At 40.3% G+C, this 24,568-nt stretch overlaps 1 protein-coding gene across 3 annotated transcripts in view; it reads right to left on the bottom strand.

Annotated features, from left to right (window-relative positions):
* Positions 1-24,568, bottom strand: part of FSHR (follicle stimulating hormone receptor) — a 164,737-nt gene that overhangs the window by 44,466 nt on the left and 95,703 nt on the right. For 2 of the 3 annotated variants that reach the window (XM_032411193.1, XM_032411196.1), the window contains exons 3-4: positions 5,196-5,270; positions 2,366-2,440 (exon numbers count right to left, since the gene is read on the bottom strand). In XM_032411193.1, the coding sequence (XP_032267084.1) occupies positions 2,366-2,440; positions 5,196-5,270 (150 nt within the window). The remainder of the gene's footprint in view (positions 1-2,365; positions 2,441-5,195; positions 5,271-24,568) is intronic. The other variant, XM_032411195.1, reaches the window with a different exon arrangement.

Here is a 24,568-nt window from a genome sequence, read left to right as displayed (position 1 = left end):
AGGCGTTTTTTACAGGCATAATCTTATTTGTTTTTCACAACCCACCCTATTTACAGATAAGGCAACTGGGGCTTAGAGAAGGTACTTTGCTGTCTACCTAATAAATATCAGTATCCCACCCGGAATCCGGTCCTTCTGCCATCATATATAGTTTTTTTTTTTTCTTTTCTATACCGCTCCATGAAATGTAAAGGCATTTCCCAAACTTGTCTTTTTGAACTTATGACAAACAGTATTAAGTAAAAGCTGAAGGTCTTAGTGGCCACCATAACTCTTATTCAGCCCTTACTGGACTTTTCCTGAGAGTGGACTGGTAGACATTTGTTGGCCAGAAATAATCATCCTACAAAATACTCAGTACATTTATTAATGTTTTCAAATACTTCGTAGTTTATGTAATATTTTCATATATATATCTCACTTGAGGGTCTTATATAAGTACATCTCAGAAGTCCAGAAATTGGCCCAAGAGTAAGTGGTGAGGTGGAGACGAAGTCTTAGTTTTTTTAATTCTAAGGCCCATGCCTTCTTTGTTAACCCATATTTCCTCTACTGTTATGTGCCTAATCCAGGTTAGCTTCTGCAGACAGTATAGCAAAGTCCATTTAGGAAGCCAAGACTGCCAGGTCTGAAATTAAGAGGTCATAACACTGACTTCTGAGCCTGAGTGGCTACACTTGTGGGACACAGTGCAAAATGAAAATGTAGGGCCCTTTGTTAAAAAAAAATGTTTAAGCATTTCAAGACAGTGGCAGCAGGGAATTAAACCTAGTGGGAGGCCCTCTGGGTGTGGGGTGCTTTTGGGCATGGAGCCCTGTGTGACTGCATGGGCAGCGTGCCAGTGAAGCTGGTCCTGCCTCTGACATTAACTCAGGAGTGAACAGCCTTAATTCTTTCTCAGATCCTTTCCAGGGCTCCTATCAGGGAGAGGAAATTCCATATCATATAGATTCTGTTCTGTTAAATCTTTTATTCCCTTAGTCAGTCAGAGCTGAGGTATACAATGGCCCAGTGTTGCTCATTGTACCTACTAACTCCAGTTCTGGTGGATCAAAATTTAGGGTCAAAGTATCACTAGCAGCTAATAGTAATATGAGCATTTACCATGTTACAGGCAGGGTGTAGAACTTTTTACATACTTTGGTTGCAAAGATGGCCTCAATTCCTTATCCTTCCTTGTATCCACACACCTTATTTTGTGATTTTGCAGCTTTTCCCATAAAAAAATGGAGGGTGTTTCTTTAGCTTTTGAATCAGGGTTGGCCCCATGAGTTTCTTTGGCTAATAAAATGCTCCAGAAGAGACAGTGTGCTAATTCAGGGTGTAGATCTCGAGAGGCTTGCAAACTTGAGCTCTCTCTGTTGGAAGGCCCCGGACTGCCATTAGAGCAAGCCTATGTTAGCCTGCTGGAAATGAGCACCTCTTGTTGGAGACCTGTCCTCTCAACTGAGACCATCGACAGCAGCCAACCCCATGTTGACCTGCCACCTAACTGTAGTTACTTAAGTGAGCTTAGCTGAGGTCAGGCAAACAGAGTCCAGGTCAGCAGACACATTCCATGGATCAACTCACAGACAGATGAGAGATAATAAATAGCTGTTGCTTCAAAACTCTTTTTTGGGGGTGGTGGTGGTTATGCATTATTATGTTAATAGGTAACCGATACGCATCTATCATGATTATTTCCATTCTTGTGACAGGGAAATAAGCTGTGAAAGATTAAGTTCTAGCCTGTGATTAGCTGGTGAATGGGCTTAGTGTGACTTGTAGCCCAAGTTCTTATGTGGTATTTTATGGAGCCCTAACATAGCACTCTGTCAAGCACTCAGCTATTTTGGAAGCCATTTGCATGGAAGAAGCAGTGTCTTTGCTGATGTGGCATGCCCGAAGGATGGAACTCAAACACTAGGAATCTCTCTGCTGAGAAAATACTATGTCTATTATTAACTAAAACTTACAAAATAAAACACTATAATGTATCAAAGAAAAAAATGTATATATGCAGAACAAATGAGATGCTTTTGAGGTCAAGGTCAAAAGCTAAATGCTAGCACAAATTCTGGCTGCATCTTATTAACACTAAATCGTGACTGAGTTCCGCAAGAGGTACATATGACAATTCCATTAATACAAATCATGCCTTATGATGTCTGTTTTAGTAAATGAAAAGAAAAATGCAGTTATATTAGTGGAACTCTCTTATAAAACTAAAATAAAATTCACCAGCAAGTGTCTCCCCCTTCTATGTTAACCCACATCTATTATAAAAAGCAGTTGCTCCCCAGAGTAGCAAGTGGACGTTTTGATAAAACAGGAATACATAATTTGTTTATAGAGGGGGCACCCAAAATATAAGAGTTCTTACAAATATCGGAGGTTGGGAAGGCTCTGGAAGGCATCAGGGTCGATATATAGCAGGTTGTTGGCCTTTTCAATTCTACTGTAAAATAGGAAAGAACAAGCACATGAACTCAACATTAAGGAATGCTGTAGTATTTTTCACACTATGCAAAAGGTATCTCAGTCACTCACCTATCCATCCATCCATCCATCCATCATTTCAACAAAGAGTTGAGACCGCATGCAGTTCTTTTACTACATTAAACTGTGCAAACTAAATATTAACCCATTTGGCTCTCATAACTAATGTCCTCTTGGCACCTGTTAATCATAACTGAACAAAGCACTGGTTGAGTGTGTCCTTTTCACGCAGCACACTGCATCTTTAACCAGTAAATGTCTTTTAGAGACCTCCTCAAGGTTCCTCTGAGGCAGCTAAGAGGGCAGGGATGAGACTAACATGGGGAAAAGAGATTTTGTCTGGTCTGGAGACAAGAGCACATGAGATGGAAAACAATAAAAGAAGGTGAAAAGAAGATGGGAGGAAGGGGAAGGGTGAAGGACAAAAGGGGATTAGGGAAAAAGTAAAGAGGCAAAGGAAAACAAAGATTAGGTGAAAAGCAGTGGACATCTCTGATTTTAACCAAGAAATTGCAGCCAACAGTAGCTGGGAATGTGCTGGTGATTCCCTTCATGCTGTAGACTGAGGCTACTCTCAAAGCTCATGGGAAGTGGTGACTTCTGCCCTCGTTGCCTTTGGTTGGGTCCTGATCAATAGTCTGGAGGTGAGCATGTTCACATTTGGATTCCAGCAGAGAGAGACTGCCCTTTCCTCATCTTGCTGGATCAATGTATATTTGCCGAGATGCTCTGTGTTAATTACTTCCTCCCTGTTTCATTAGCTTTTATATTGCAGTAACCTGTAGCTATCCAGATCCAAGTACCAGGTAATTAATTATTTTAAGTACAGTCAGTGCTACATGGGGGTGAGCACCTCTCCGTGCAGGGAAGAGATGAAAGAGCCGTTCCATTAGCTCCACTGCCCGCCGAACCACAGAGAGGGATGCTTGCTTGACCCTGCTCAGAGAGCTGGCTGCCCTTTGATTCATTTCTTTGACATTCCCTGTGGGTCTGAGACCCTGGTCAACTCTCTTTTCCCAACTAGGACAAGGAGAGACCAAACAGAGAAGAAAGGAAGGAACAGGAGGGCAATGGGAGAGAACGAGGGAAGGCATCAGTTGCAGAGGTTTAATGGCATTGAGGAATAATGCAGGTGGGAGGCAGAGTGGGTAGAAGGAAGGAAAAGGGATGGGGCAGTCTGCAAGTATGGACAGACCGGGTGTCATTTCTAAACAAATATGTGAATTATGTGAATGTGTATATGTATATATGCTTGGCAAATGCTAAGAGGTTTTTAAAAAAAATACCAGAATTGGGATTTATTTTCAAGTCCTTATCCTGCTATGGATTTGGCTGGGTAACTTTAGATAAGTCTTGCAACTTCTCTGTGTCTTTCATCCTCATCTGTAATGCTAAGAAAAGTGGTTCAGTGGCTCTCCTAACTATGTTCTGTGGGAATTTTGTGAGATATTAATACATGCCCCACAGAAGAAACCTTTCCAGTGATATTGGTTGAGAACCCTTAATAAAATATCCTCCTTGGAGATTCTAAGTATATATTTGCATGTTATAGGTTCTGAGTTTTCTTATAGTAAGTGAATCTAACTTTATTTGCCCAATGTTTCCTAATCTTGTTTGACCATAGAGTCATTTACCTTTTTTAAAAAACACTTAATACACAAACAATGAATCATGGAACACTACATCAAAAACTAATGATGTAATATATGGTGATTAACATAACATAATAAAATAAAAAAAAACACTTAATTTCCCAAGTGTTTAATGATAAACAGAATATATTTTGGAAAAATAGGGACCAGATAGTCTACAGTCTCTTCTGGCCTTGACATTTTATGATTCTATGAATTAATTTATTGTAATTATAGGCTGGTATGAAACAAGTGCATCTGTATGAATATTGACAGGTGTGTAAAACTAGAATGTCAAAAGAGAAAGCAAATTGGGTTATGATAAGGAACCAAGGATTGTTATGACATACTTATTCTATGCCAGTTGATGTGTTAGATCTAATTTATATTTATCTCCTTTATTCATCACAGTGATCCTGTGCCATGCACTTTTATTATTATTCTCATTTTACAGGTTAGAAAACTAAGTCTTGGAATGATTTTGTATCTTGGCCAAGGTTTCATCGTGATATATGGCATGGGCTAGTATTCAAGTGAGGATTGCTTATCTTTAACTACATTATTTTGGACTTTGACTCTGGAATAATTTTAAATGAGAAGATGAGATAGAGGTATCTTCAGTCACAGAACAAGGTTCTTGGGTCTATTGAAGAAAATCTGGGAGGGAGGGAGCAGGACAAGACTAGGCTCTGAGCTGGTACCTGGATCACCAGGCAGAGAGACACATGACAGTGCCTTTTGGGCTGACTTTGACATCTTAAAATGAAATTTTTTCTAAAAATTTTATTCATTTGAGACAGGGAGATAGAACGTGTGAGTGCATGAGCAGGGGGAGAGGCAGAGGGAAAGGGAGAAGCAGACTCCCTGCTGAGCAGGGAGTCTGATGTGGGGCTCGATCCCAGGACCCTGGGATCATGGCCTCAGCAGAAGGCAGATGCTTAACCCACTGAACCACCCAGGAACCCCTTAAAATGAATTTCTAGAGATCCAAGGATTGAGCAGAGATAGGGCCTTCCAGGGATATACACAAAATTTAAGGCTACTGCCAACGATCATGAGCAAACCCCACAGGATCTTGCTTACATTTCATGTAATTTGGACAGGTTGGAGAACACATTTGCCTCTATCACTTCCAAGACTTCATTCTGTGAGATTTCTCTGCAAACAAACAAACAAAAAACAAAAAACCATATGATTCAAGTCAGTTCAGTTATACTCCACAGATGGATTTAGGGCTCAGCATAGAGCCTCCTGCCTACAATGATTCATGAGACACACACAACTAACTCTATTCCTGCCCTCAAAGATGTAAGCTGTAATAATGAGACGAAGCGAACACATGAGATGCTAATACTTAGAGAACAATGAGAGAATAAGCCTAAGGTGATGGCTTAGTTAGTTTAGAGAATATTCAGTCTACAGATGTAACAACTGAAGCCCAGAAAGGAAAGGAGAATTGATTAAAGATATTTAGGGAATATACAGGATGAGAATAAACTTTAGGTTCCTTAGACCCTGCAGGGGTCAGCAAAGTTTTTCTACAGGGCTAGATGGTAACTATTTTTTGGCTTTGTGGGTCATTTGGTTTCCATCACAACTGCTCAGTTGATAATACAGTGCAAAATAGCCATAGATAACAAGTAAATGAATGAGCATGACTGCCTTCCAATAAAACTTTATTTATAAAAATAGATGGCCGCTGGATTTGGTGCCATGGGCTCTAGTTCAGTAACCTTGCTCTAGACCATGGAGTCAAGTTCTTCTCCCTGCCAATCTAGCCTTGGGAGATGAGAACCTCAATTCAGTCTCTTTTAAAAGGGGTGTGGATTTAAATACCTTCCCCCTCCATATTATTAGCCAAGTAGGGGTTGTTACTGCAAGGCCTTCCGTCTTAATGTCTTGGCCTAAAATACCCAGAAAAGATCTTTCAGGTTTCAGGGTGTTTTTTTTTCGTTTTTGTTTTTCCTGCTGGAGTAATTTGAGGGCAGTGGAGAATGAAGTCCACTATGCCAAAGCCCAGAGCTTGAGAAGATAGAGGGTGGCTTAATCACTTAATGTTTATAAAGTGGCTCACAGATGAAACGTGCTATTATTTGGTCTCCAGAGGAAGGTTCATGCAGTTTTAATGCGGCAGCTGAGTGTCTCAGGAAATCTCATAGGCAGCATGCTTTCAAATTGGCTGAGGCAGAAGCAGAAGCACTGTCTGCTGGCCTGGGGTTTAGCTGAAGAGTTCTAGAAAGGCTTTTGATCAGGGGAAAGCCTGATGGGCAGAGCAGGGAGGATGTTTTACAGGGGAGGTGTGATTATGATCAGCAGTCATCTCAGTGAGGGGGGCTGGTGACATCTGTAGCTTGTCAACTCAGTGGTGGTGGGTCACTTCTCACAAGGGAGGAGACAGTTTGTGAGAGAAAAAAAGCCTTCTTATTCTATGATAGCATTTTTCATGACTCACTTGATAAACTTTAGTATTCATAATTTTTACAGTTGAACATAGATAAGGGTGGTGGTGGGGTGTGTGTGTGTGTGTGTGTGTGTGTGTGTGTGATAGAACATGTTGGCTATTGGCCATTTATTTTGCTCCTCTGTCCTACAAGTGGAAGGAGTACTGGGAGGTACAGGAATGAGGAGGGGTAGGAAAGGGGTGGTAGACCTAGAAAAAGAAGATGTTAATTTGAACACTTAAAGGAGTTGAGTGAAAAGTTGCACAGGGAAAGGTAGGTCATGGAGGAAGAACCAGATGAGAGGGCTTAAATCCAAATGGGGCCATATCTTCCAAAAATGATTTCCAGGTTCACTTACTGCTACCAGTAAGTTTGGTTCACCACTCATGGTAATTTCTCAGCCTAATATTGCCTAATAGGTAGACATTTCTCCTTTCCTGAATTCATGTGCTGAGAGTTCCCTTATCTGGATTTCCCCCCTCCACCCCTCCTTCCTTCCATCCTTTTGTCAAAGAGAACTACAAATTATTAGAATTAAATGCCAAAGAACACTTCAAAATTATTTCAGAAGGTAGTTCATATTTTAGAGCCTTACCTTCAAATACAGGAGAGGGTGTTGGGGTTGTGTAGGGGGAGGGGGAGCCTTTGACTGGATGAGGGTTGAGGAGAGGTGAACAATATGCAGCATTGGAAAAGCCTATCACTGAGAAACTCAGGGATCTTGTTCTAGTCCAACCTAGTGCCATCTCTAGTTATTTCTCTTATCATTAATTACATATCTATATTTATCAGCTACTCCATGTACATTCTCTCTAATCCTTTTGACATGCCTGTAAAGTATTTTGATCTCCATGTGAACAAACAACCACACTTGTATGCAGAATCACCTCTGGCTGATTGCAGGGTGGCAACTCTTCCCTCCCTCCCTCCCTCCCTCCCTCCCTCCCTCCCTCCCTCCCTTCCTTCCTTCCTTCCTTCCTTCCCTTTCTCTCTCTCTTTCTCTCTCTCTTTCTCTCTCTTTTTCTCTCTTTCTCTCTCTCTTTCTCTCTCTCTCTCTTTCTTTCTTTCTTGACACAGCGAGAGAGGGAACACAAGCAGGGGCAGTGGGAGAGGGAGAAGCAGGCTTCCTGCTGAGTGAGGAGCCTGACGTGGGGCCCGATCCCAGGACCCTGGGATCATGACCTGAGCCGAAGGCAGACGCCCAACGACTGAGCCACCCAGGCGCCCCTGCAACACTTTCTTTTACACATCCTGCCTCCCAGGCCACCTTGGTCCCAGTATTTCCACTCCTGTATTTTAACTCAAGATAAATAAAAATGTATGCCCTCCCAAAGACTTGTAGATAAATGTTCATTACAGCTTTATTTGTAATAGCCCCAAACTGGGGACAACCCAATGGATAAACTGGAATATCCATATGATGAAAATCTACTCATCAATAAAATGCAACAAACTGGATACAGCATGGCTGAATTTTTAAAAAATTATGTTGAATAAGAGAATGCATACTGTATAATTCCATTTATATAAGGTTCTAAAACAGGAAAAACTAAGATATAGTGACAGAAATCAGAGTAATTGTCACCTGGGGTCTGGGATGGATGTTGCTGACAGGAGGTGGGGGGAAACTTTCTGGGGTGATGGAAATGTTCTATATCAAGAATGGGGAAGTAGTAACATGAGTGTACATGCTTGCCTAACTTGTTAAACTTTAAACTTAAAATGATGCATCTTGGGGTGCCTGGGTGGCTCAGTTGGTTAAGCATCTAACTTTGGCTCAGGTCATGATCTCAGGGTCCTGGGATTGAGCCCCACATCAGGCTCCTCATTCAGTGAGGAGTCTGCTTGTCCTTCTTCCTCTCCCTCTTTCCCCACTCATGCCCCTTCTCTCTCTCTCTCTCTCTCAAATAAATAAAATCTTTAAGAAATGGGTGCATCTATTTTATTGTGTATAGAACATAAATAAAGTTATTTGAAAGATGACTTTTATGCAAGGGAAAGAGAATAAACTTTTTGTTTGTGTATCGAGAGCTCTGAATTAAGAGAATTAATAGAAGAATCTTGGTCATGTTTTTTGCCCAGAGGTAGTGTTCAAATCCTAGTTCTATCCTGGTGATTCTAAGTCAGCATCCTTCCCCTCCTGGTCATCACTGCCCCTCATCTGTAAAGTGAATAGTTGGACTTTATCATAGTTTCTCAAATCTGACTGCATGTTGGAATCTTCTGGTGGACCTTAAAAAAAATTCCAAAGCCTGGATCCATACCGAAGAGTTGGATTTATTTAGTCTGGAGTGGGACTCTGGTATTATTTTTTTCTCCCTTTAATTTTCCAAGCAATGGGGATACCCATATACAGGAAAGATGGAGAACTGCTGGACTAGATGATCATTAAGGTACTTTTTAGATCTATGAATTTTGTTTTAAAGTTTGCTTCAGGAGCAAGAAGGGCCAATTTTCCCTTGGTTACTGAGACAATAAATTAGACAAATAAGGTTCTTGGAGCACAAGATAATGAGAGATAATGAGGCAAAATAGTAGCAAGATAAACCAGAGATCTAACATGGAAGCAGGAGTAAAACAGAAAAGGCACTAGTTAGGTTTAATTTTTCATAAGTAAAAACATTTAAACAAAAAGTCGCAACATTTCAGATGTTAAATGTGTAGCAAGAGCTGTTGTGGAAAGTATGTAAGAACACTTATTTAGTATCGATAATTGACAGTATTTTTGATTATGCATAGCTTCCCTTCATTTTTAGTGTACCTGTAAACTGGAGTTAGTGGAGCCAATACTCTCCAGAGAGGTTTAACAAAGGTTACCTGACTTGACTAAGATAATACTCAGTTGTGAGGATCATTAAATTGGTCTTTGAAGGGAGGATGTGGAATCTTTGCATCCAAACAACTTAGATAATTAAGAAACCATCCTTTGTCTCAATAACTTCAGTTAAGAATTTTCTTTGCAATTGTGACAAATCATTGCAATTGGCACAATTCCAGCTGTGATGGCGTTTTCTTAGAGGCGCAACAGGTAAAAGGTTTGTGAGGAGAGGAGAGCTCTAGGGATGTGATAGATTAGCTGTTCTAAGTGTGATCTTGTGGTCTATATGGCCAAAAGTATTTTCATAATAATGCTAAAATAGAACTTCTTCCCTCTCATTCCTTGAGGATATAGTGGAGTCTGGGGGTTACTCGATGTGTAATATGGCAGCAGCTGTAGTGGCGAAGCAGAGATGAGATTCCATCTGTCTTCTATTAAGCCAGATGCTGAAAATTTTTGCAAATATGTAAAACCATGGTACTCTACACACTAATTTTTTTGAAAAGACAGTTATTTTGCATAACAATTATTATTAATGTTAGCATGTAGGGATTTATTGTTTTAAAATGGACTGACAAAATGTTTCCCAGTTTTAACTTCTAGTATGGTAAATGTTGGTAGCTATAACCCACATAAACCCAATCTCTTTTGTGTCTTTAATAACTGTTAAGAGTGTAAAGGGATTCTGAGATCAGAAAGTTTGGGAAATGTTCAATGTAGACATTGAATGCCACTCTTATTGGGTGAGAGATCCTGACTCTGTGGAAAGCTTATTTCCAGAGATGAGGCTCTACTCATCTTCTAGGATAGTGCTTCTCAATTGTTCATGCACAGATGAATCACCTGGGAATCTTGTTCAAATGCTTCTCCGTGGGAAGATCTTGAGTGGGGCTGGAGGTTCTGCATTTCTAATACCTCAGGTGATGGGGATAGTGCTGGTTTTGACTGCAAGGCTCTTTAGAAGAATGGTTCTAACACCCCACCAGACCTTTCTCCACATCACACACATGGTTGGATATGAAAAACATGATAGAGTAGTTCAATTAAATTAAACGAAGGGGAGTGAGGCACTTGATTTTAAAAACCCTGTATCTCTGTTGGAAAGCCTCCTCTTTTTTTCTCATTGAAATTTTCCTACCTTCTAGTTCTCACAAGACTTATTTGATTGTTCCTTTAAAGGAATTACATTTTTTTGTCATTGCTCTTTTTTTGATGGGGGATGTGAGGTCATTGTCTAATTCCCCAACTTGACTTTGAATTCCTGATGGTATCTTATTCATCTATCTTTGTATCTTTGGCATCTAGTGGTAAGTTGGCATGTAATAGATACTCAGTAAATGTTTAGTGGATGGATGAGTAGATGGAGGAAAAGTAGTCTTCGGGTCCAGAAATGGCATCTGCAAAACTGCAAAGGAGATGACACTTGTCTTCAGTGTCTTTCACCCCTTTTCTGTAGGCAGCATGCCCAAATTTCAGCCAAGGCTAGCTTGTCTGTGGGTTAGGCTTTTGTCCTATGGAGTTTCACATTTAATACACAGCATATAAGGAGCACATACATATATTTGGTCTGTCGTACTAATAGTTTCTGGATGCCTTTAGCTCTGTTTCTCTGGGTCACAGCATTTCCCACCTCCCTGTGGCTCTGAGAGGGAAGTCTTTGAATTGACAAAACACCCATGGAGGAGGAAACAGCAGAGATGACTGGTATGATTCTATGATTGGGGATTAGAGAAGATGACTCTTAAGGTCTCTTCTGTGCATGAAATTCCATGTTTCCTCGAAGGAAAGGGAGATGCGCTTGCATGAGATACTGGAGGTTTTCAGAGCATTGTCTCTGCAGTGAGTTTCCAAGCCACAAATTCTACTCCAGATGTGCATTCTTCTGGTCAGTGGAGTGGTATTTATATACAGGTACACTTGATGGAAGGGGGTGGGGTGTTCAGTAGGAGGGACTTTAGGGAATGAATGAGCACATAGAATTCAGCCAGGTCTAGCATAAAATTTCAAACTATCATAGAGGGGTACTAATTTGTCCACCATTTCGCCTGATACTTATTTGCTAAATGCTGAGACTGTTTGATTCAGAGCTGAGGTGCTATGGGTTTACAGGATAAGGAATAACTAAAAAACTGTCACCAGAAGTTAAAGGTCTCACTAGAATGTCAATGACATCTACGAATTGGGATGGAATAAGAAATTAAATACTGGTGGAAATGAATTTGCTGTTGTTTTCTCTCCCCCCAACATAGGAAATATTCTCCAACTGGGTCTGCCTCTTCTTTTCCCTCCTCCCTTGACTTTCCACAGAGCATTTTCCCCTAATATATCCAAAATACCCCTCCCTAACTCGGCACATTAGGGGATTCAATTGCATTAAAGTATTTTTAATATTCACTAAATCAAATTTCTTTTGTTTTTAATAACCTCAGACTAAATTAAGTTGATTGTTTTCCTTCCTTGAGTCCCCGTGGTCTGGGATCCCCCACATACATCCTCTGTTGTAGCCCTCACATACTGTATTGAATTTGCACTCTGGTTTGTCTCCTTCACTAGGCAAAGAGGACAGCGACATTGCCTTTTATCTTAGTATTCCTGCTACCAGCCAAATGTTTGATGAATGGATGAATTACCTTTGAAAGATTATAAAAGATTTTTCTACCTTGGCTCTTGCACAAGAAAGCTATGTTCTTGAAAACTTGCAGTAAACAAAATATTTACAAATCAAATTGTGTATTAGCACAGGAAGGAATCTTCTTGTTTAGCAGAACCTTGGAGTGAATATTTAAAGGAGTTAAGAATGAATTCAACAAATGTTCGGCAGATTTTGATTAAGCAGCCTTTGTGTTTAAGGCACTAGGCTGGGTGCTGGGGATCTAAAAGATGAATAAAATTGGTCTTAGGTTTTAGCAATCATCTCTAAGTTAGTATTCTAGGCTTTCTTTTAACTGGTGCTATCTTTATTTGATGGGCTACATCTGAGTTAATGGAAAAAAGAAAAAGGATGGTTGGTATGTTGCATTTGAATATAGCTGCAGATATATGAAGAATATGTGTTTACATATAGTACATATAATTATTTATTACATATTAAATGTTAAACATGCTTATAATATACATAACACACATTATACACACACACACACACACACACTATGTGATTTTCTGTATTTCTATCCTATGTCTACTCCCCAAATTCTTCTGGAAATGTGCTATATAATTTTAAAAAATACATAACAGGTCAGGTGAAAATTCCAGTGAAAATGCCTTTCAGAAAATTTCATAATGGTTTCCGAACACGTACTTAACCCTCTCATTTAGAATTCTCTTAAGGTCAGATCAGAGGCTAAAACAGAGATCTGAGTTTGAATCCTGCCTCCGTTTTTTACTAGCTGTGTAACTGGGGGCAAGTTAGGGAGTCTCACTGAGCTTCAGTTTCCTTGTCTATAAAATGGAATAATGACTACCTCACAGGGTTGTCAAAGGGTCTAAATGAGATGGTATGTGTGAAAGCACAATGTTCATCACATGGTAAATTCCAGATATCACCATGCATGCCAGCCCGCCTGCCCTCTTCTGGAGCTTAGGACTGAATTCCTCTGTAGCTGGGAGATACTGAGCGGGCCAACCACTGTACTGGGAAAATGGTGTTAGCAAAGGTCCTAGGAATAGTTCTCTCAACCCCATCTACAGATTAGATTCTTAAACTAGGCGATATATAGCATTGCCCTAACCTCCATTCTGAGTTTTTCCCACAGAGACCCACTGCTGGTCTAATGACCATCACAGAGTGGGCAGTGCATAAAGGTGCCCCAATAAGGATGTCTCTGTCAATGAAGGCATAACCTAAAAAGGATATTTTTCCCTTTAGGACAGGGTCAATACAGAGTGGGACTTGGAGTCATTGTGTGGTAAGGCCATTGCCAAAGGACTCCTCTTCCCTCCTCAGTGGCAGCAGGTAGATGCCTTCCTTTTCTGAGATGTCACATCTGCTTCCTCCTCCTGGGTTAGGTGAGTCTTTGCTAAAGATGCTGTAAATAAGGCCCCAAAATGAGATTGATAAAAGAACCCTCTATGACTCAATCGGAGACAATTGAATACAACTCATTTTCAAATACATCAACAGCAAACGATTTTGTCCATTTTTAGTTTTGTCTTAATTTAAAATGTTGAGTAATTATATTTTGAAGTAACGTATTTCCCTCATTTCCCACAGCAGATGAGGAAAAAAGACTAAAAATCAGTCATAATAGCTAACATTTATTATGCTCTTATTTGCCAATTTTTCTGTGCTTCATATTTATTAAATTGCTTAATCATCATAACAACCCTATGAGGGTTGTATCACTCTTATTCCTTTTACAGAAGAGGGAAAAGAGGCATATAGAGGGTAAGTAATTTCCCCAATTACCACGGAGCCAGTAAGTAAAGTCGATCTTGGATATGATCATGGGGCCTCAAAAAGATGGCAGAAATCAGGTAGGCCATATTTACAGTGAGTTGGAAAACTATTTCCACTTCAGAAAATCCTGTTAGAGTAGAAATCCTTTTGGGAGTGATATGCCTATAAAACAACTAAATACCACCCCATTCCTCCATGCTGCATCGTACTGGAGTTCTGGCAAGGCAATATGTCAACGTGCAAAATCACCTTTCACAGATAAAGTCTCAAGCAGTGACTCATATGATAAGTGCTTTTTTAGTACATTCTCTATGCAAGTGTAGAGCATGTAAGAGCACATAAAAAGAAAGAACTGTCTCCCAAGAATTAGCAGTTTTGTTGGACGGAAGCAACATGCATGAGATGTTGTGAGTGCAAAAGTGCAATAGAATAGAAGTGGAGGAAAGTGTGGGAGGGATGCCCAACATAGAGCAAGCAGAGCAGGTTACAGAGGAAGGATTCAATACATTTAATTCTTTGTTCTCATATACCATATTTTCTCTCTCATGCCCTCTCAATGTCAGCATTTATGAAGCTCCATCTTTGTATTTCTCAAGCTTTCCCTGTTAGAACCTCTCTGTTGATGCTTCACATGTTACTGGGACATATTTCTCTCTTAGACCAGAGTCCATGTATGCAACTACCAAAGCCATATTATACTACATGTTCTGTGAACACTTCATGGACAACTAGTCTAGAGCAGGTTTATTATTTCCTCCCCCAACTCTCCTCCCTTCCCCATTTAATTAGTCCAGCCAACAGCTCTGTCATCCCTATTGGTTCACTAGACCAATGCAAACTGGGGTCACCTGGGGTCACCTCTAACTCCTCTTCAACATTTAACAGATCCTAAGTCCTCTCAATTACTTGTTTTCAGTGTTTCTTGCAAAAGTTTTCATTACCTACCATCATTATTGTAATTATGGCTCTTTGCAATTTTAGCTAGAGCTTTAGTTATTAACAGTCATGTGATGACTCAGGGGGAGTTTGATGTGGGTCATGAGTCCTCTTTTTTCAAACAAGTGTCTCAATGATTTACTTAAAATTTTGGGGTAAATCCGAGGTTATGTATATAATATGCAAGAAAATAAAAAAGGAGTGGGTAGTGGACACAAAGGTAGAGTAAAAAGTGATGCCGTAGGAGTTCATCTCTACCCAAATTTAGGAGGGTAGCTAGTACTTAGGCCTGGGAGCCATGAGGATTGTTGTTTGGAAAAGCAAATGGAATTAAGAGGATGATAAAAAGAGAAGGAAGGAGAAAGAGCAGGAGGGAAAGGGAAAGAGATTTTCTAGAGGTAGAATGATATTGGAGTTAGAAGTTAAAAAAGTAGACAGTTCCTTTATTACTCTGTATGCCTGTTGGAAATTGTTTAAACAGGAATTTATGGAGTTCTAGGTGATGGAAGACAAGGGGTTGGGAATGTATAAGGGAGTGGAGACTGTGTGTAGAGAAGAAAGGGAAGGGATGTTGATTGGGTCACTTGGCTTCAGTGTAGTTTGCCAGCTTCAGCAGAGGCCAAAGAAAGGGAGATGGGAAGGTAGGTGGTGCTTCTGACACACACGCCATGATAAATTATCTGTAGGATTGGAACACGTGGAAGTTTGAGCTGTGTAACTCCAGGTTGCAGCAATAATAATGATAATGATAATAATTAACCTTTATTACACACTTGTTGTATCGCAGGCATAGTGTGAAATGCTCTACATGGGTAATCTCACTAATGATCTTGTTTTATTAAGGTTCTGCTGCCTTTTATTTGTCTTACCTCACATACACATATGACTGTATGTGAACACATACCTGGAAGACAAACAGACCTGAACTAAAATTCTACCTTTATCTTAAATAAGTCAGCTAACCCTCATAAGACTTATTTAATCCAGTGGGGATCATTATAACTACCTCCTAGGGTGTTTATGAGAATTATGGATATAACACATGGCATGAAGAGATTTCTAGCTGTCTATCAAAATCTGTTTTTCCTCTCTTATTTTTGGGTACATAGCTAGACTACATTTTCTGGCCAATTTTGCTGTTAGGCATCATCTTGTGAGGAGGAGACTCCTCCCATGGAATGTGAGCAGAAGTGTTGTGTGCGACCTTAGGCCTGGCCCATAGCCCCTCATGTATGTTCCTCCATGTTCTGTATCCTTTCCATCCAACTTGGCTGGAGATGTCCAGGGCAAACTTGGAAGCCATGATTAAAGATGGTGAAGCTGCTGTTGCCCTGGCATCCTAAATAAAGTGTGATGTGACTACTGGGTGACAAAGAAACTTAGTTTTAAAGTCCCTGACATTTTGGAATTTGCTGTTGCCATCTATTCATTCTAATACCTAAGACTCTAGCATCCTGAATGGTATCTAGTATTTGCCCAACAAATCTCCTCCCATCAGGGCACATGTGAGTTTTGCATCTACCATCTGGTGAAAAATGGGTATATACACTAAGTGTTTAAATTTTTGTTGGCCTTTCAATTAGGAGTCATGTAGGAGTGTTGCTGGGCTACATTGGAAGAAGACAGACAACCAAAAAAATTCCCCTCAAAACTAAGCGTCTATTTGACCTCATTTACTAGAGACCTCTTTTAAACTTAGTGATACAGTATTTACTACCTGTGATGGAGTTGTGTGGCCTCTTGCTGTGAACACACCAGAGGGCTGCTCCTTCCTGAATTATGGACCCTTGGTTTTTTCTTTTTCAATTATGTCATGAAAGAATACACACCAGCATGCCAGAAAGAACAACTTTTTCACAATGGGGACTACTAAATCCATTAGCACACAGACCCAGGGAGGGGTGTTCAGATTAAGAAATTTGAACCTTTAGCTCTCTGAACTACAGCAATGTGGAGCTGCATGAGGCAGGGTCTCTTGAGTGGGTAAGAGGAAGTCCTTCCTCACTTTGGCAAATCACTGGAGCTCTCTGAGATCCATTTCCTGCAGTAAGATGTTGGTAAGTTCCTCTGTGCCTCAGTATATTTCATACTCGATTCTTTGTAGTTGGGCGGGCTATTGAAGATCATATGAATAATGTATGTTATACAGAAGAAAAAAAAACCGCATAGTGTTATGCAAAGGTTATACTGCTTACCATTATTTTTATTACTTTACTGGAGTCAGGAGACCTAGGTTCTAGTCTTGACTCTGCCACTAATTAACCACTCTGCTTGAGTCAAATCAGTTACCTTCTCTGGGCCTTTGTTCCTCATCTATAAAACAACACTGTTGATCCAGATGATCTCGTGGGTCCTTTCTAGCCCTAGAATTCAGTGATTTTAATTATTTCTGTGATTCTGTTATTAAAAGGCAGCCAGCCACATCATCAGCAGTCCTGCATGACAGCCAGCTTCTGTTTCTAACAAGCTGGGGTGAAGGGCTCCATGGAGCATCCTTCTTAAGGTACTGCATCTGTTTCCTTGGGAGCAGCTCTGTGAGATAGCCAGCAAGGGCCATTCTTCCTGAGCCCTGGACAAGGGAAGAGGTACCCCTAGTCCGAGCCATTATTCTGAAGACAGTGCTTGTTTTATTGTCAGCTTAAAGAGGGCTCCATTGATCCCCCTGTAAGTCAGTGTTGAATTCCTCCTTGTCATTTATCTTGAGCCTCTTTACCAAGAGAAACACCAAGTGTGTGTGGCAATTATTGCAGGCTTTCCTGTACACTTCTGTCACCCCACAACACCCCAAAAGCTTCCTTAATAATTATCTCTGGGGATCTATTATGCCTTTTTTTGCTACCCTTCCCCAGCCCCATAACATAATCTGCCCTTCCCCAAATGGCTTTCATTCTCCTTCCAGTCTCTGTTTTCACTCTGTAATTCATAATTACTCTCCCTTTTATGCCCCACCATTTTCCACCTCATTAACTCTTATTCTTGGCATTAAAGTGCCTCTTTTATGGGCTGCAGTGAAGGAATAAGAAGAAACTCACATTTGGCCACTTCTGAATTTGAGTTGGATTGATTCTTATTTTCCTCTTTGGCATGCATGACTGTAGCATCCTCATAAGCATCCTAGGTGGAAAACTGATACCATCCTGCCCTTTGCTACATTTGCTGAATTTTTTTGAATTCAGAAATTCAGGGGCCCATTTTTACTGACTACATATTTCATTGATTTTATGTCAATTTCTGAGCAGATTTCTCCATGTCACATCAAATGGTAGTCAAAAGCCCTACTCTTAGGCTACCTTTGCCTCACATTGGTACTGAACGTGTCCCTATTTTTATAGCAAAGACACCTGTATGGTCAGGAAAAAGGAAGGAAGTCTTGAAAGAAATTCTATGTTAGGAGACTTTCTCACTGCCTGGAGAAAAATGCCATTGTTTTAGAAAGTGAGGAGGATGGGGAGATGGGTTAGCCTGGCGATGGGTATTAAAGAGGGCACGTATCGAATGGAGCACTGGGTGGTATACACAAACAATGAATCATGGAACACTACATCAAAAACTAATGATGTAATGTCTGGTGATTAACATAACATAATAAAATTAAAAAAAAAAAAAGTGAGGAGGAGAGTGGACTGTCTTTCAACATGAGTCTGATTTAGCCGGTTAAGGACACCCAAAATTTTGGGAATCATCAATCCAGTTCAGTAGATATTCAGGCCTTTTCTATGCCCTGGAAACCTTTGTTTAAACAGAAGCTTAGAGAGAGGCAAAACAAATAATGGTGGGATTATTCCTCTTGAAGTGTAGGGTGTTGGCTGTGGGGCAGAAGAAAAGAATCCATATTTCCTTCCTCCCTTTAGCAGCTTCTGGGGGGGGGAACTTCTGTACTCCTATGCATGTGTGTAATTTGTGAAATGCACATTTGTCCTTTACTAATATAATTTCAAGTAACAAAGATCTTGTTAGGAAGACCTCTTTTAGGGTATGTTTTTTGCTTTGTAACACGCCTGAAAGGAGAATTTCAGAGTATCAGCAAAGGAAGGAAGGCCCTTGAGTAGTTATCTTCTAGATTTACTAGATTTTCATGTCCTACACATGCATATTCTCCTTTTTTCCTCAAACGGATAGAGTAACAAAGGATCAAGAAGCTGTATTTACATGGGTAATTAATAACTGAACTGGTCTAGGTGAAGATGTTTTTCATGATGATAGGAGTGCATTTTTATTCATCCACTTAAACTTTTTGCTGGGACTGTAGAAACTGAGTCAAGGCTAACCAGGGAAAGGGGATATCTATGTTAGGAACCAGGCAACAGAGCTAGTATTGTAGACCCATACAAGTACTCATAGACTCATCCAAGCTGGGTGAAGCTGGCAAAGTTACTTAAATTCTCTGAGCCTCAGTTTCTTTATATCTGAAATGAGGACGATAGTATTTACCTTGCAGAACTTTGTGAGGCTTAAATACTAAATAATTACATGTTAAGTACCTAAAGCTTAGTAAGTGTTAAAGAAATGGTATTTATTATTATTTTGCTCTGGAATCTAGTTTAGTGACTATAAATTCCTTGAGGTCAAGGGCTTTGTTACATTCATAATTTGTCACCTCTACACCCAGCCAGCACTCCACAAATGTGTGCTGATTGGACAGATGACATCTGCAAGACTTGAGATCCTTTGTCTTACATTGATTAAAGTAAACTTTACCCCTCACACCTAAGTATCAGAGCAGGAAGGAAACTCATCAATTTTCAGGGCAACCTTTATAGTTTTCTCTAAGGAAGACTTCTCTAATCCTTGGAATTAAGACATTTGCTTTCCTCTGAGATTCCCTAGCACACGCCTTGTGTCTTTATCAGAGTATTTTATCATTGTTGGACTTGTAGTTCTGCTGGCTGTGCTTCTGTCTGTAGGCTCCCAAGGGCTGGATCTGTGGCCACTGTCACACTCTCAATAGTACTGAACCTATTGAGCTGAAGGGAATAGGCATTAACAATGCTTTAGTATTTTTGGCATCAAATCTCAAATTCCTCTGCAGTTGTCTTCTTCAGACATATTCAAGAGAATACAATTTCTGCCTTCAAGGAGCTTCTAATCTAATAGGAAATTGTGATGTCTTCAGTGCAACTGATTGCAGGGCTTCCTGTTGAAGAAGTGACTGTTGACTGGGTAAAGTAGTAAAAGAAGCAAAAGCTGTTATCTTGTTTAGGAGGGAAGAATGAGAAAGTACAGAAAGGTTCGGTGATTTACCTAAGGCCATACACCAAGTTAGAGGAGTAGAACCTGGGACTGCCTACTCCCATCTGATGTTCTTTTAAGCTCACAATGTGGTATCTTTGTGCTAATGATCTCAAACCTCATGTTTAGCTATGAATAGTCACCTCCCTCCTGCTCGTCCATGATACTTTTTCCCCCCCTAAAAATATAAATATTTGGAGAAAAGGAAAAACATTCTGACCAAATGTACTTTTGGTAGAAATTCTAGGACCAATTTATTACATCTAATCCTGTTCTAGATTTCAGAATTCACTTGAATATATTAGTTGCACAATTTGTATATATTTTCCTCTTTCACCAACCACAAGCAATTTCCCCCTTTTTAGGATCATTATGTCTTTAAATGTAAGACGTAAGACACAAGAATTACCACAGCAACTTGCTTTTCAATTAGACTGCAATTGCTGACAATCAATATGATCAGACAAGGTCAGTGACAGAATATGCTCCATAGTATTTAAAGAGAACTGGGAGGTGCAGGGACAATGAAGAAATGAGAAAATTATTGGAAAATCTCTCCCTAGAGTTGAGAGTGAGTCCTTTATTGCTTGCTGCTTCTGTAACCTAAAGAGATGTCTTATAGTGGCAACAGTTTATAATCTGCCAACAAGAACCGGGGAGCGGAGGCAATGAGATATTCACTTGTGTTTTTTCTTTCTTCTAGTTCCCAAAACTTAAGAGAACTAAAGACTGAAAATCACCAACTTGAAAGGGAGGATAAAGAGTAGCTGAAGGGGGTTGTTAACAAAGAGGCAACAGGGGAGCTCTTTTCAGCTCAGATAGGGAATGAAGATATTTGAGAGGAAATGGTATGGTCCACAACCAAGTTTGCCTAGTGGCTCATGGGAGCAGAGCTTGGCTCCAGGCATCATAGGAAGTATAGTTGGCCTTGCACCTTGCATCATCTGGACCTGTGTCAGTTGACTTCCTCTCTCTCCTACTCCCTGTATTAGTCTGTGCTTTAAAGAAGAAACACTCATTCACACCAAAGTGTCTCTGAAAACTGATGACAGTCTTGATTGAGGGGGAGGGCATTACATTTTAGCAGGGAGCAAAGATGTAACCAGAGTCAAGATGAACACTGGGGACAATGGAGCACATAGCGGAAGTATTTTGGGCACAGTGGAACACATAGCTCAAGTAATTTTAGGCACAACAGAGCACATACTGAAGTACTTTTGGAGGCTTTGGGCCTTTCTGGATCCCCTTAAATCAGATTTGTGACTTACCATGATTTCATAGAAGGTGGTTAAAAATGAGCTCCGGGTCCTCACCCAGTCAAGGAAAAGATGACATGAGGTCCTTTTTCTAGTGGCCAAATTGTAGATGCAGCTCAAACACAAGGCAACATCGTGGAAAGCAAACATAAAGTCATACTCTCTGGGAGCTTTTGTGTTGAGGAGACAAGACCCAAAGTCCAGAGTGCTCAAATATTTAATATCCATGAGCAGACATGGACTAACTCTCTTCCTGACACTCCCTTTCCCCCTCCACTGCCCCTTCTACTTGTTTTCTGCCTGAGAACTGAATGGGAGGAAGCCAGTTCTAAGATGGGAGAGGATGCGAGCAGGGGTCCCTGAGAGCTGGCAAGATGAGGCCTCATGTTTTCAGACTATTAGAGCATCGCCTGATGCCAACAAGATCCTGAGTATTTAAGGAGAGCTGACCCACTAAACCTGTGGTTAGCATCCCCAAATATGTCTCCTACAACAAAGAGTCTCTGTGGCCCTTGAGACATCTTTATTTTTTTTAAAGATGTATTTATTTTATTTATTTATTTTAAAGATTTTATTTATTTGACAGACACATAGGGAGAGAGCGAGCACAAGTGGGGGAGGAGCAGAGGGAGAGGGAGAAGCAGGCTCCCCGCTGTGCAAGGAGCCCGACATGGGGCTCGATCCCAGGACCCCGGGATCATGACCTGAGCTGAAGGCAGATGCTTAATGACCAAGCCACCCAGGCTTCTCTGTAGTTACTTATTTTTAGAGAGAGAGTGTGGCGGGGGGTGGGTTGTGGGGGGAGAGGGTGAAGGAGAGAGACAGAATATCAAGCAGACTCCCCACTGAGCCAGGAGCCTGACATGGGGCTCAATCTCATGATGCTGAGATCAAGAACTGAGCCAAAACCAAGAGTCAGACACTTAACCAACTGAGCCATGCAGGTGCCCCTTGAGACATCTTTAGAACAAAACAGTGCCTGCAGGATCAACAGCTGGTATCTAATTTCAGGTTCCCACTTTGTTACAGTGATGTGACCTGGGACAGATTCTTCACAAATCTTATGTGTGAAGTGAGTAAACAATTCTCTCATTTACTTCATATCACCAAAATCAAAATTAAGTGATACCGGTGAAAGCATTTGTTAAACAGTAAAGCATTAAACACATAACCATGTTTTTGAAATGATTAGAATGATTATCACTAGTGTTATTACTATTATTTTCCTTTGAGGATACCCCCACTCCCTGCTTCATTCTGTACTCTTTTTCCTCCTTTCCATTATGATTTTTCTCCTTACTGTTAGAGATAAAATTCATAACCAACTTGATAAATTGACCCCCAAGCTATTACTATACACCCAGCATTTCTCTCCCCCAGAGAAATAGAAGGTAACATTTAACTTATAACATGGTGCTGGAAGGTAGAATTTAGGCATGAGGGATGAATGTGAGAAGCTGTATTAATTTAAAATTCTATTTTGTGGGGATGACCCCCTCCAGTGCCCCTCCCCTAAAACTGCTGGTGGGGTACTTCTTTTACTTATACAGGTGATAAGTACTTATAAGTACTTCTTATACTATTCACTGTGATATTCCACATGTTTTCAATGTCTTCAAGCATTAATGCTGGTCTTTATAGGCTTTATATTTTATACAAAGCATTGTTCTTTTAGAACATGGGGTGGCTGTATTAAAGATAAACTGTGTTCTCATATGCTGCTGGAAAGACAAATCACAGGATTATAGGAGAGGGGAGAGGGCAGAAATACTAACGGTGCCCTAAGGAGTTTCTTGTATGCAACTCGCTCCTGTTGGCATAGTCTTCTTAAGGGCTTTCTTTGATTTCACACTGCCTTTCATTTTCAAAGGGTATTTACCAGTGACAGAAGGGACCAAGGACAAGGAGCACTTTATATACATTAACATCATGCCCATCCAAGGTGCAAAGCTGTGGGGTGTAACTCCTTGGGAGTATCACTAGGAAAGCATTTTGGATCATAAAGAATTTCGTAGTGATGCCTATGTTGGCTTTAACCACCCCTTCACCCCACCTATCCCAAGTGGGATTTAAGACCATGAATTTACCCTGATTCCTAGTCCTCTATCAAAACTTAAGTGCATATGAGCTTAATATATTGGAGAATTAGAGAACTACAGAATTTCCCAGTGAAAGGAGAGATCTAAGAGATCATTTATTTCAACTTTCTAGGGAATCTAATACCACAAGGGGGTGACTGCTCAAGACTTACATGGGTGCTGGTGGTTTATATTTCCAGGCATCAGCTTTGTCTTTGAATAAAGGATTGCAATTTTTAAACCACGAGTAAGATGGGAATTTCAAGCACTCTGGCAGGCCAGTAGGAGAGATCATTGAGCAAATAGGGCTTTAGATATTTCTTAGATCACAGGATGTAGAACTTGATACATTCTGTTTAAGGTGAACATCACCGCATGTTCAAGCATGTAGCTTTAATTTTAAAACTTGAGCAACACTTCTTTTCCTCCCATTTTCAATCTCATCCCACCACCCACAGTCAATGCAAACAGGTAGATATTATATATGGTAGATTGCAGAGGTAAATAAGTTACCATACATTTAAGATTCTCTTCTGTGGACATTAACCAACCTCCTTTCCCATTTATATTAAATGGACTTTCAACAAGGTTAATTACTGTTCATATTTTCTACCAGAACTATATGTAGAATTTGTCATGAGAGAAACAGTGGCTGATATTTTGCTCTCAAAAAAATTATTTCCTTCTTCAGGGGTCTGAAATTTATTATCACCAAAGAAGAATTTATTGTCCTTGATCTGTGTTTCATCATCTCTACTCATCCTTTCTGTTCTTTATTTGTATATTTAGTCTCTACCCTAAACTTAAACATGTTGAAGCTTTGAATGCCCCCCAAAGATTTACTCAAAAAGGCTTGGATAGACTCTCCTGCTAAGGATTGTTGCTGCCAGTCATCAGTTCAATATTATTTTACTTTGGTACCTCAGTTTCTCAAAAGCTGGCTAAACACTTGAACTCTGTATTCTCTTATGGTTTGGGGAGTCTAAAGAATGATTCTTGCTAATGCTTGTCCCAAAACACAAAGGCCTCATAAATGTAACCTGCTTAAAGATAGTGGAAGGGAAAGCTGGAATGGGCTTGGTGCTGCTGGGGAATAGGGAAGGATGGAACCAACCTGAAAGTCAAACTTAGAAGGGGAGCAACCAGATACTCCTCTATCCAATCTTTGAATCAACTTTTCTCAAATAGTACCTTTCTGTAAACCAGTAAAGCCAGTTTAATGCTATCTGCTAGACAGGGCAAAGGATCAGGAGTTAGAAGAACTATGTTTAAACTAAGTTTCCTACAAACTAGCTGTTG

Source organism: Phoca vitulina, unplaced genomic scaffold (assembly GCF_004348235.1).
Source record: "Phoca vitulina isolate PV1807 unplaced genomic scaffold, GSC_HSeal_1.0 scaffold12, whole genome shotgun sequence".
Lineage (NCBI taxonomy): Eukaryota > Metazoa > Chordata > Mammalia > Carnivora > Phocidae > Phoca > Phoca vitulina.
The sequence above is the reverse complement of the archived record's forward strand: the minus strand, read 5'-3'. Positions and strand labels throughout refer to the sequence as shown.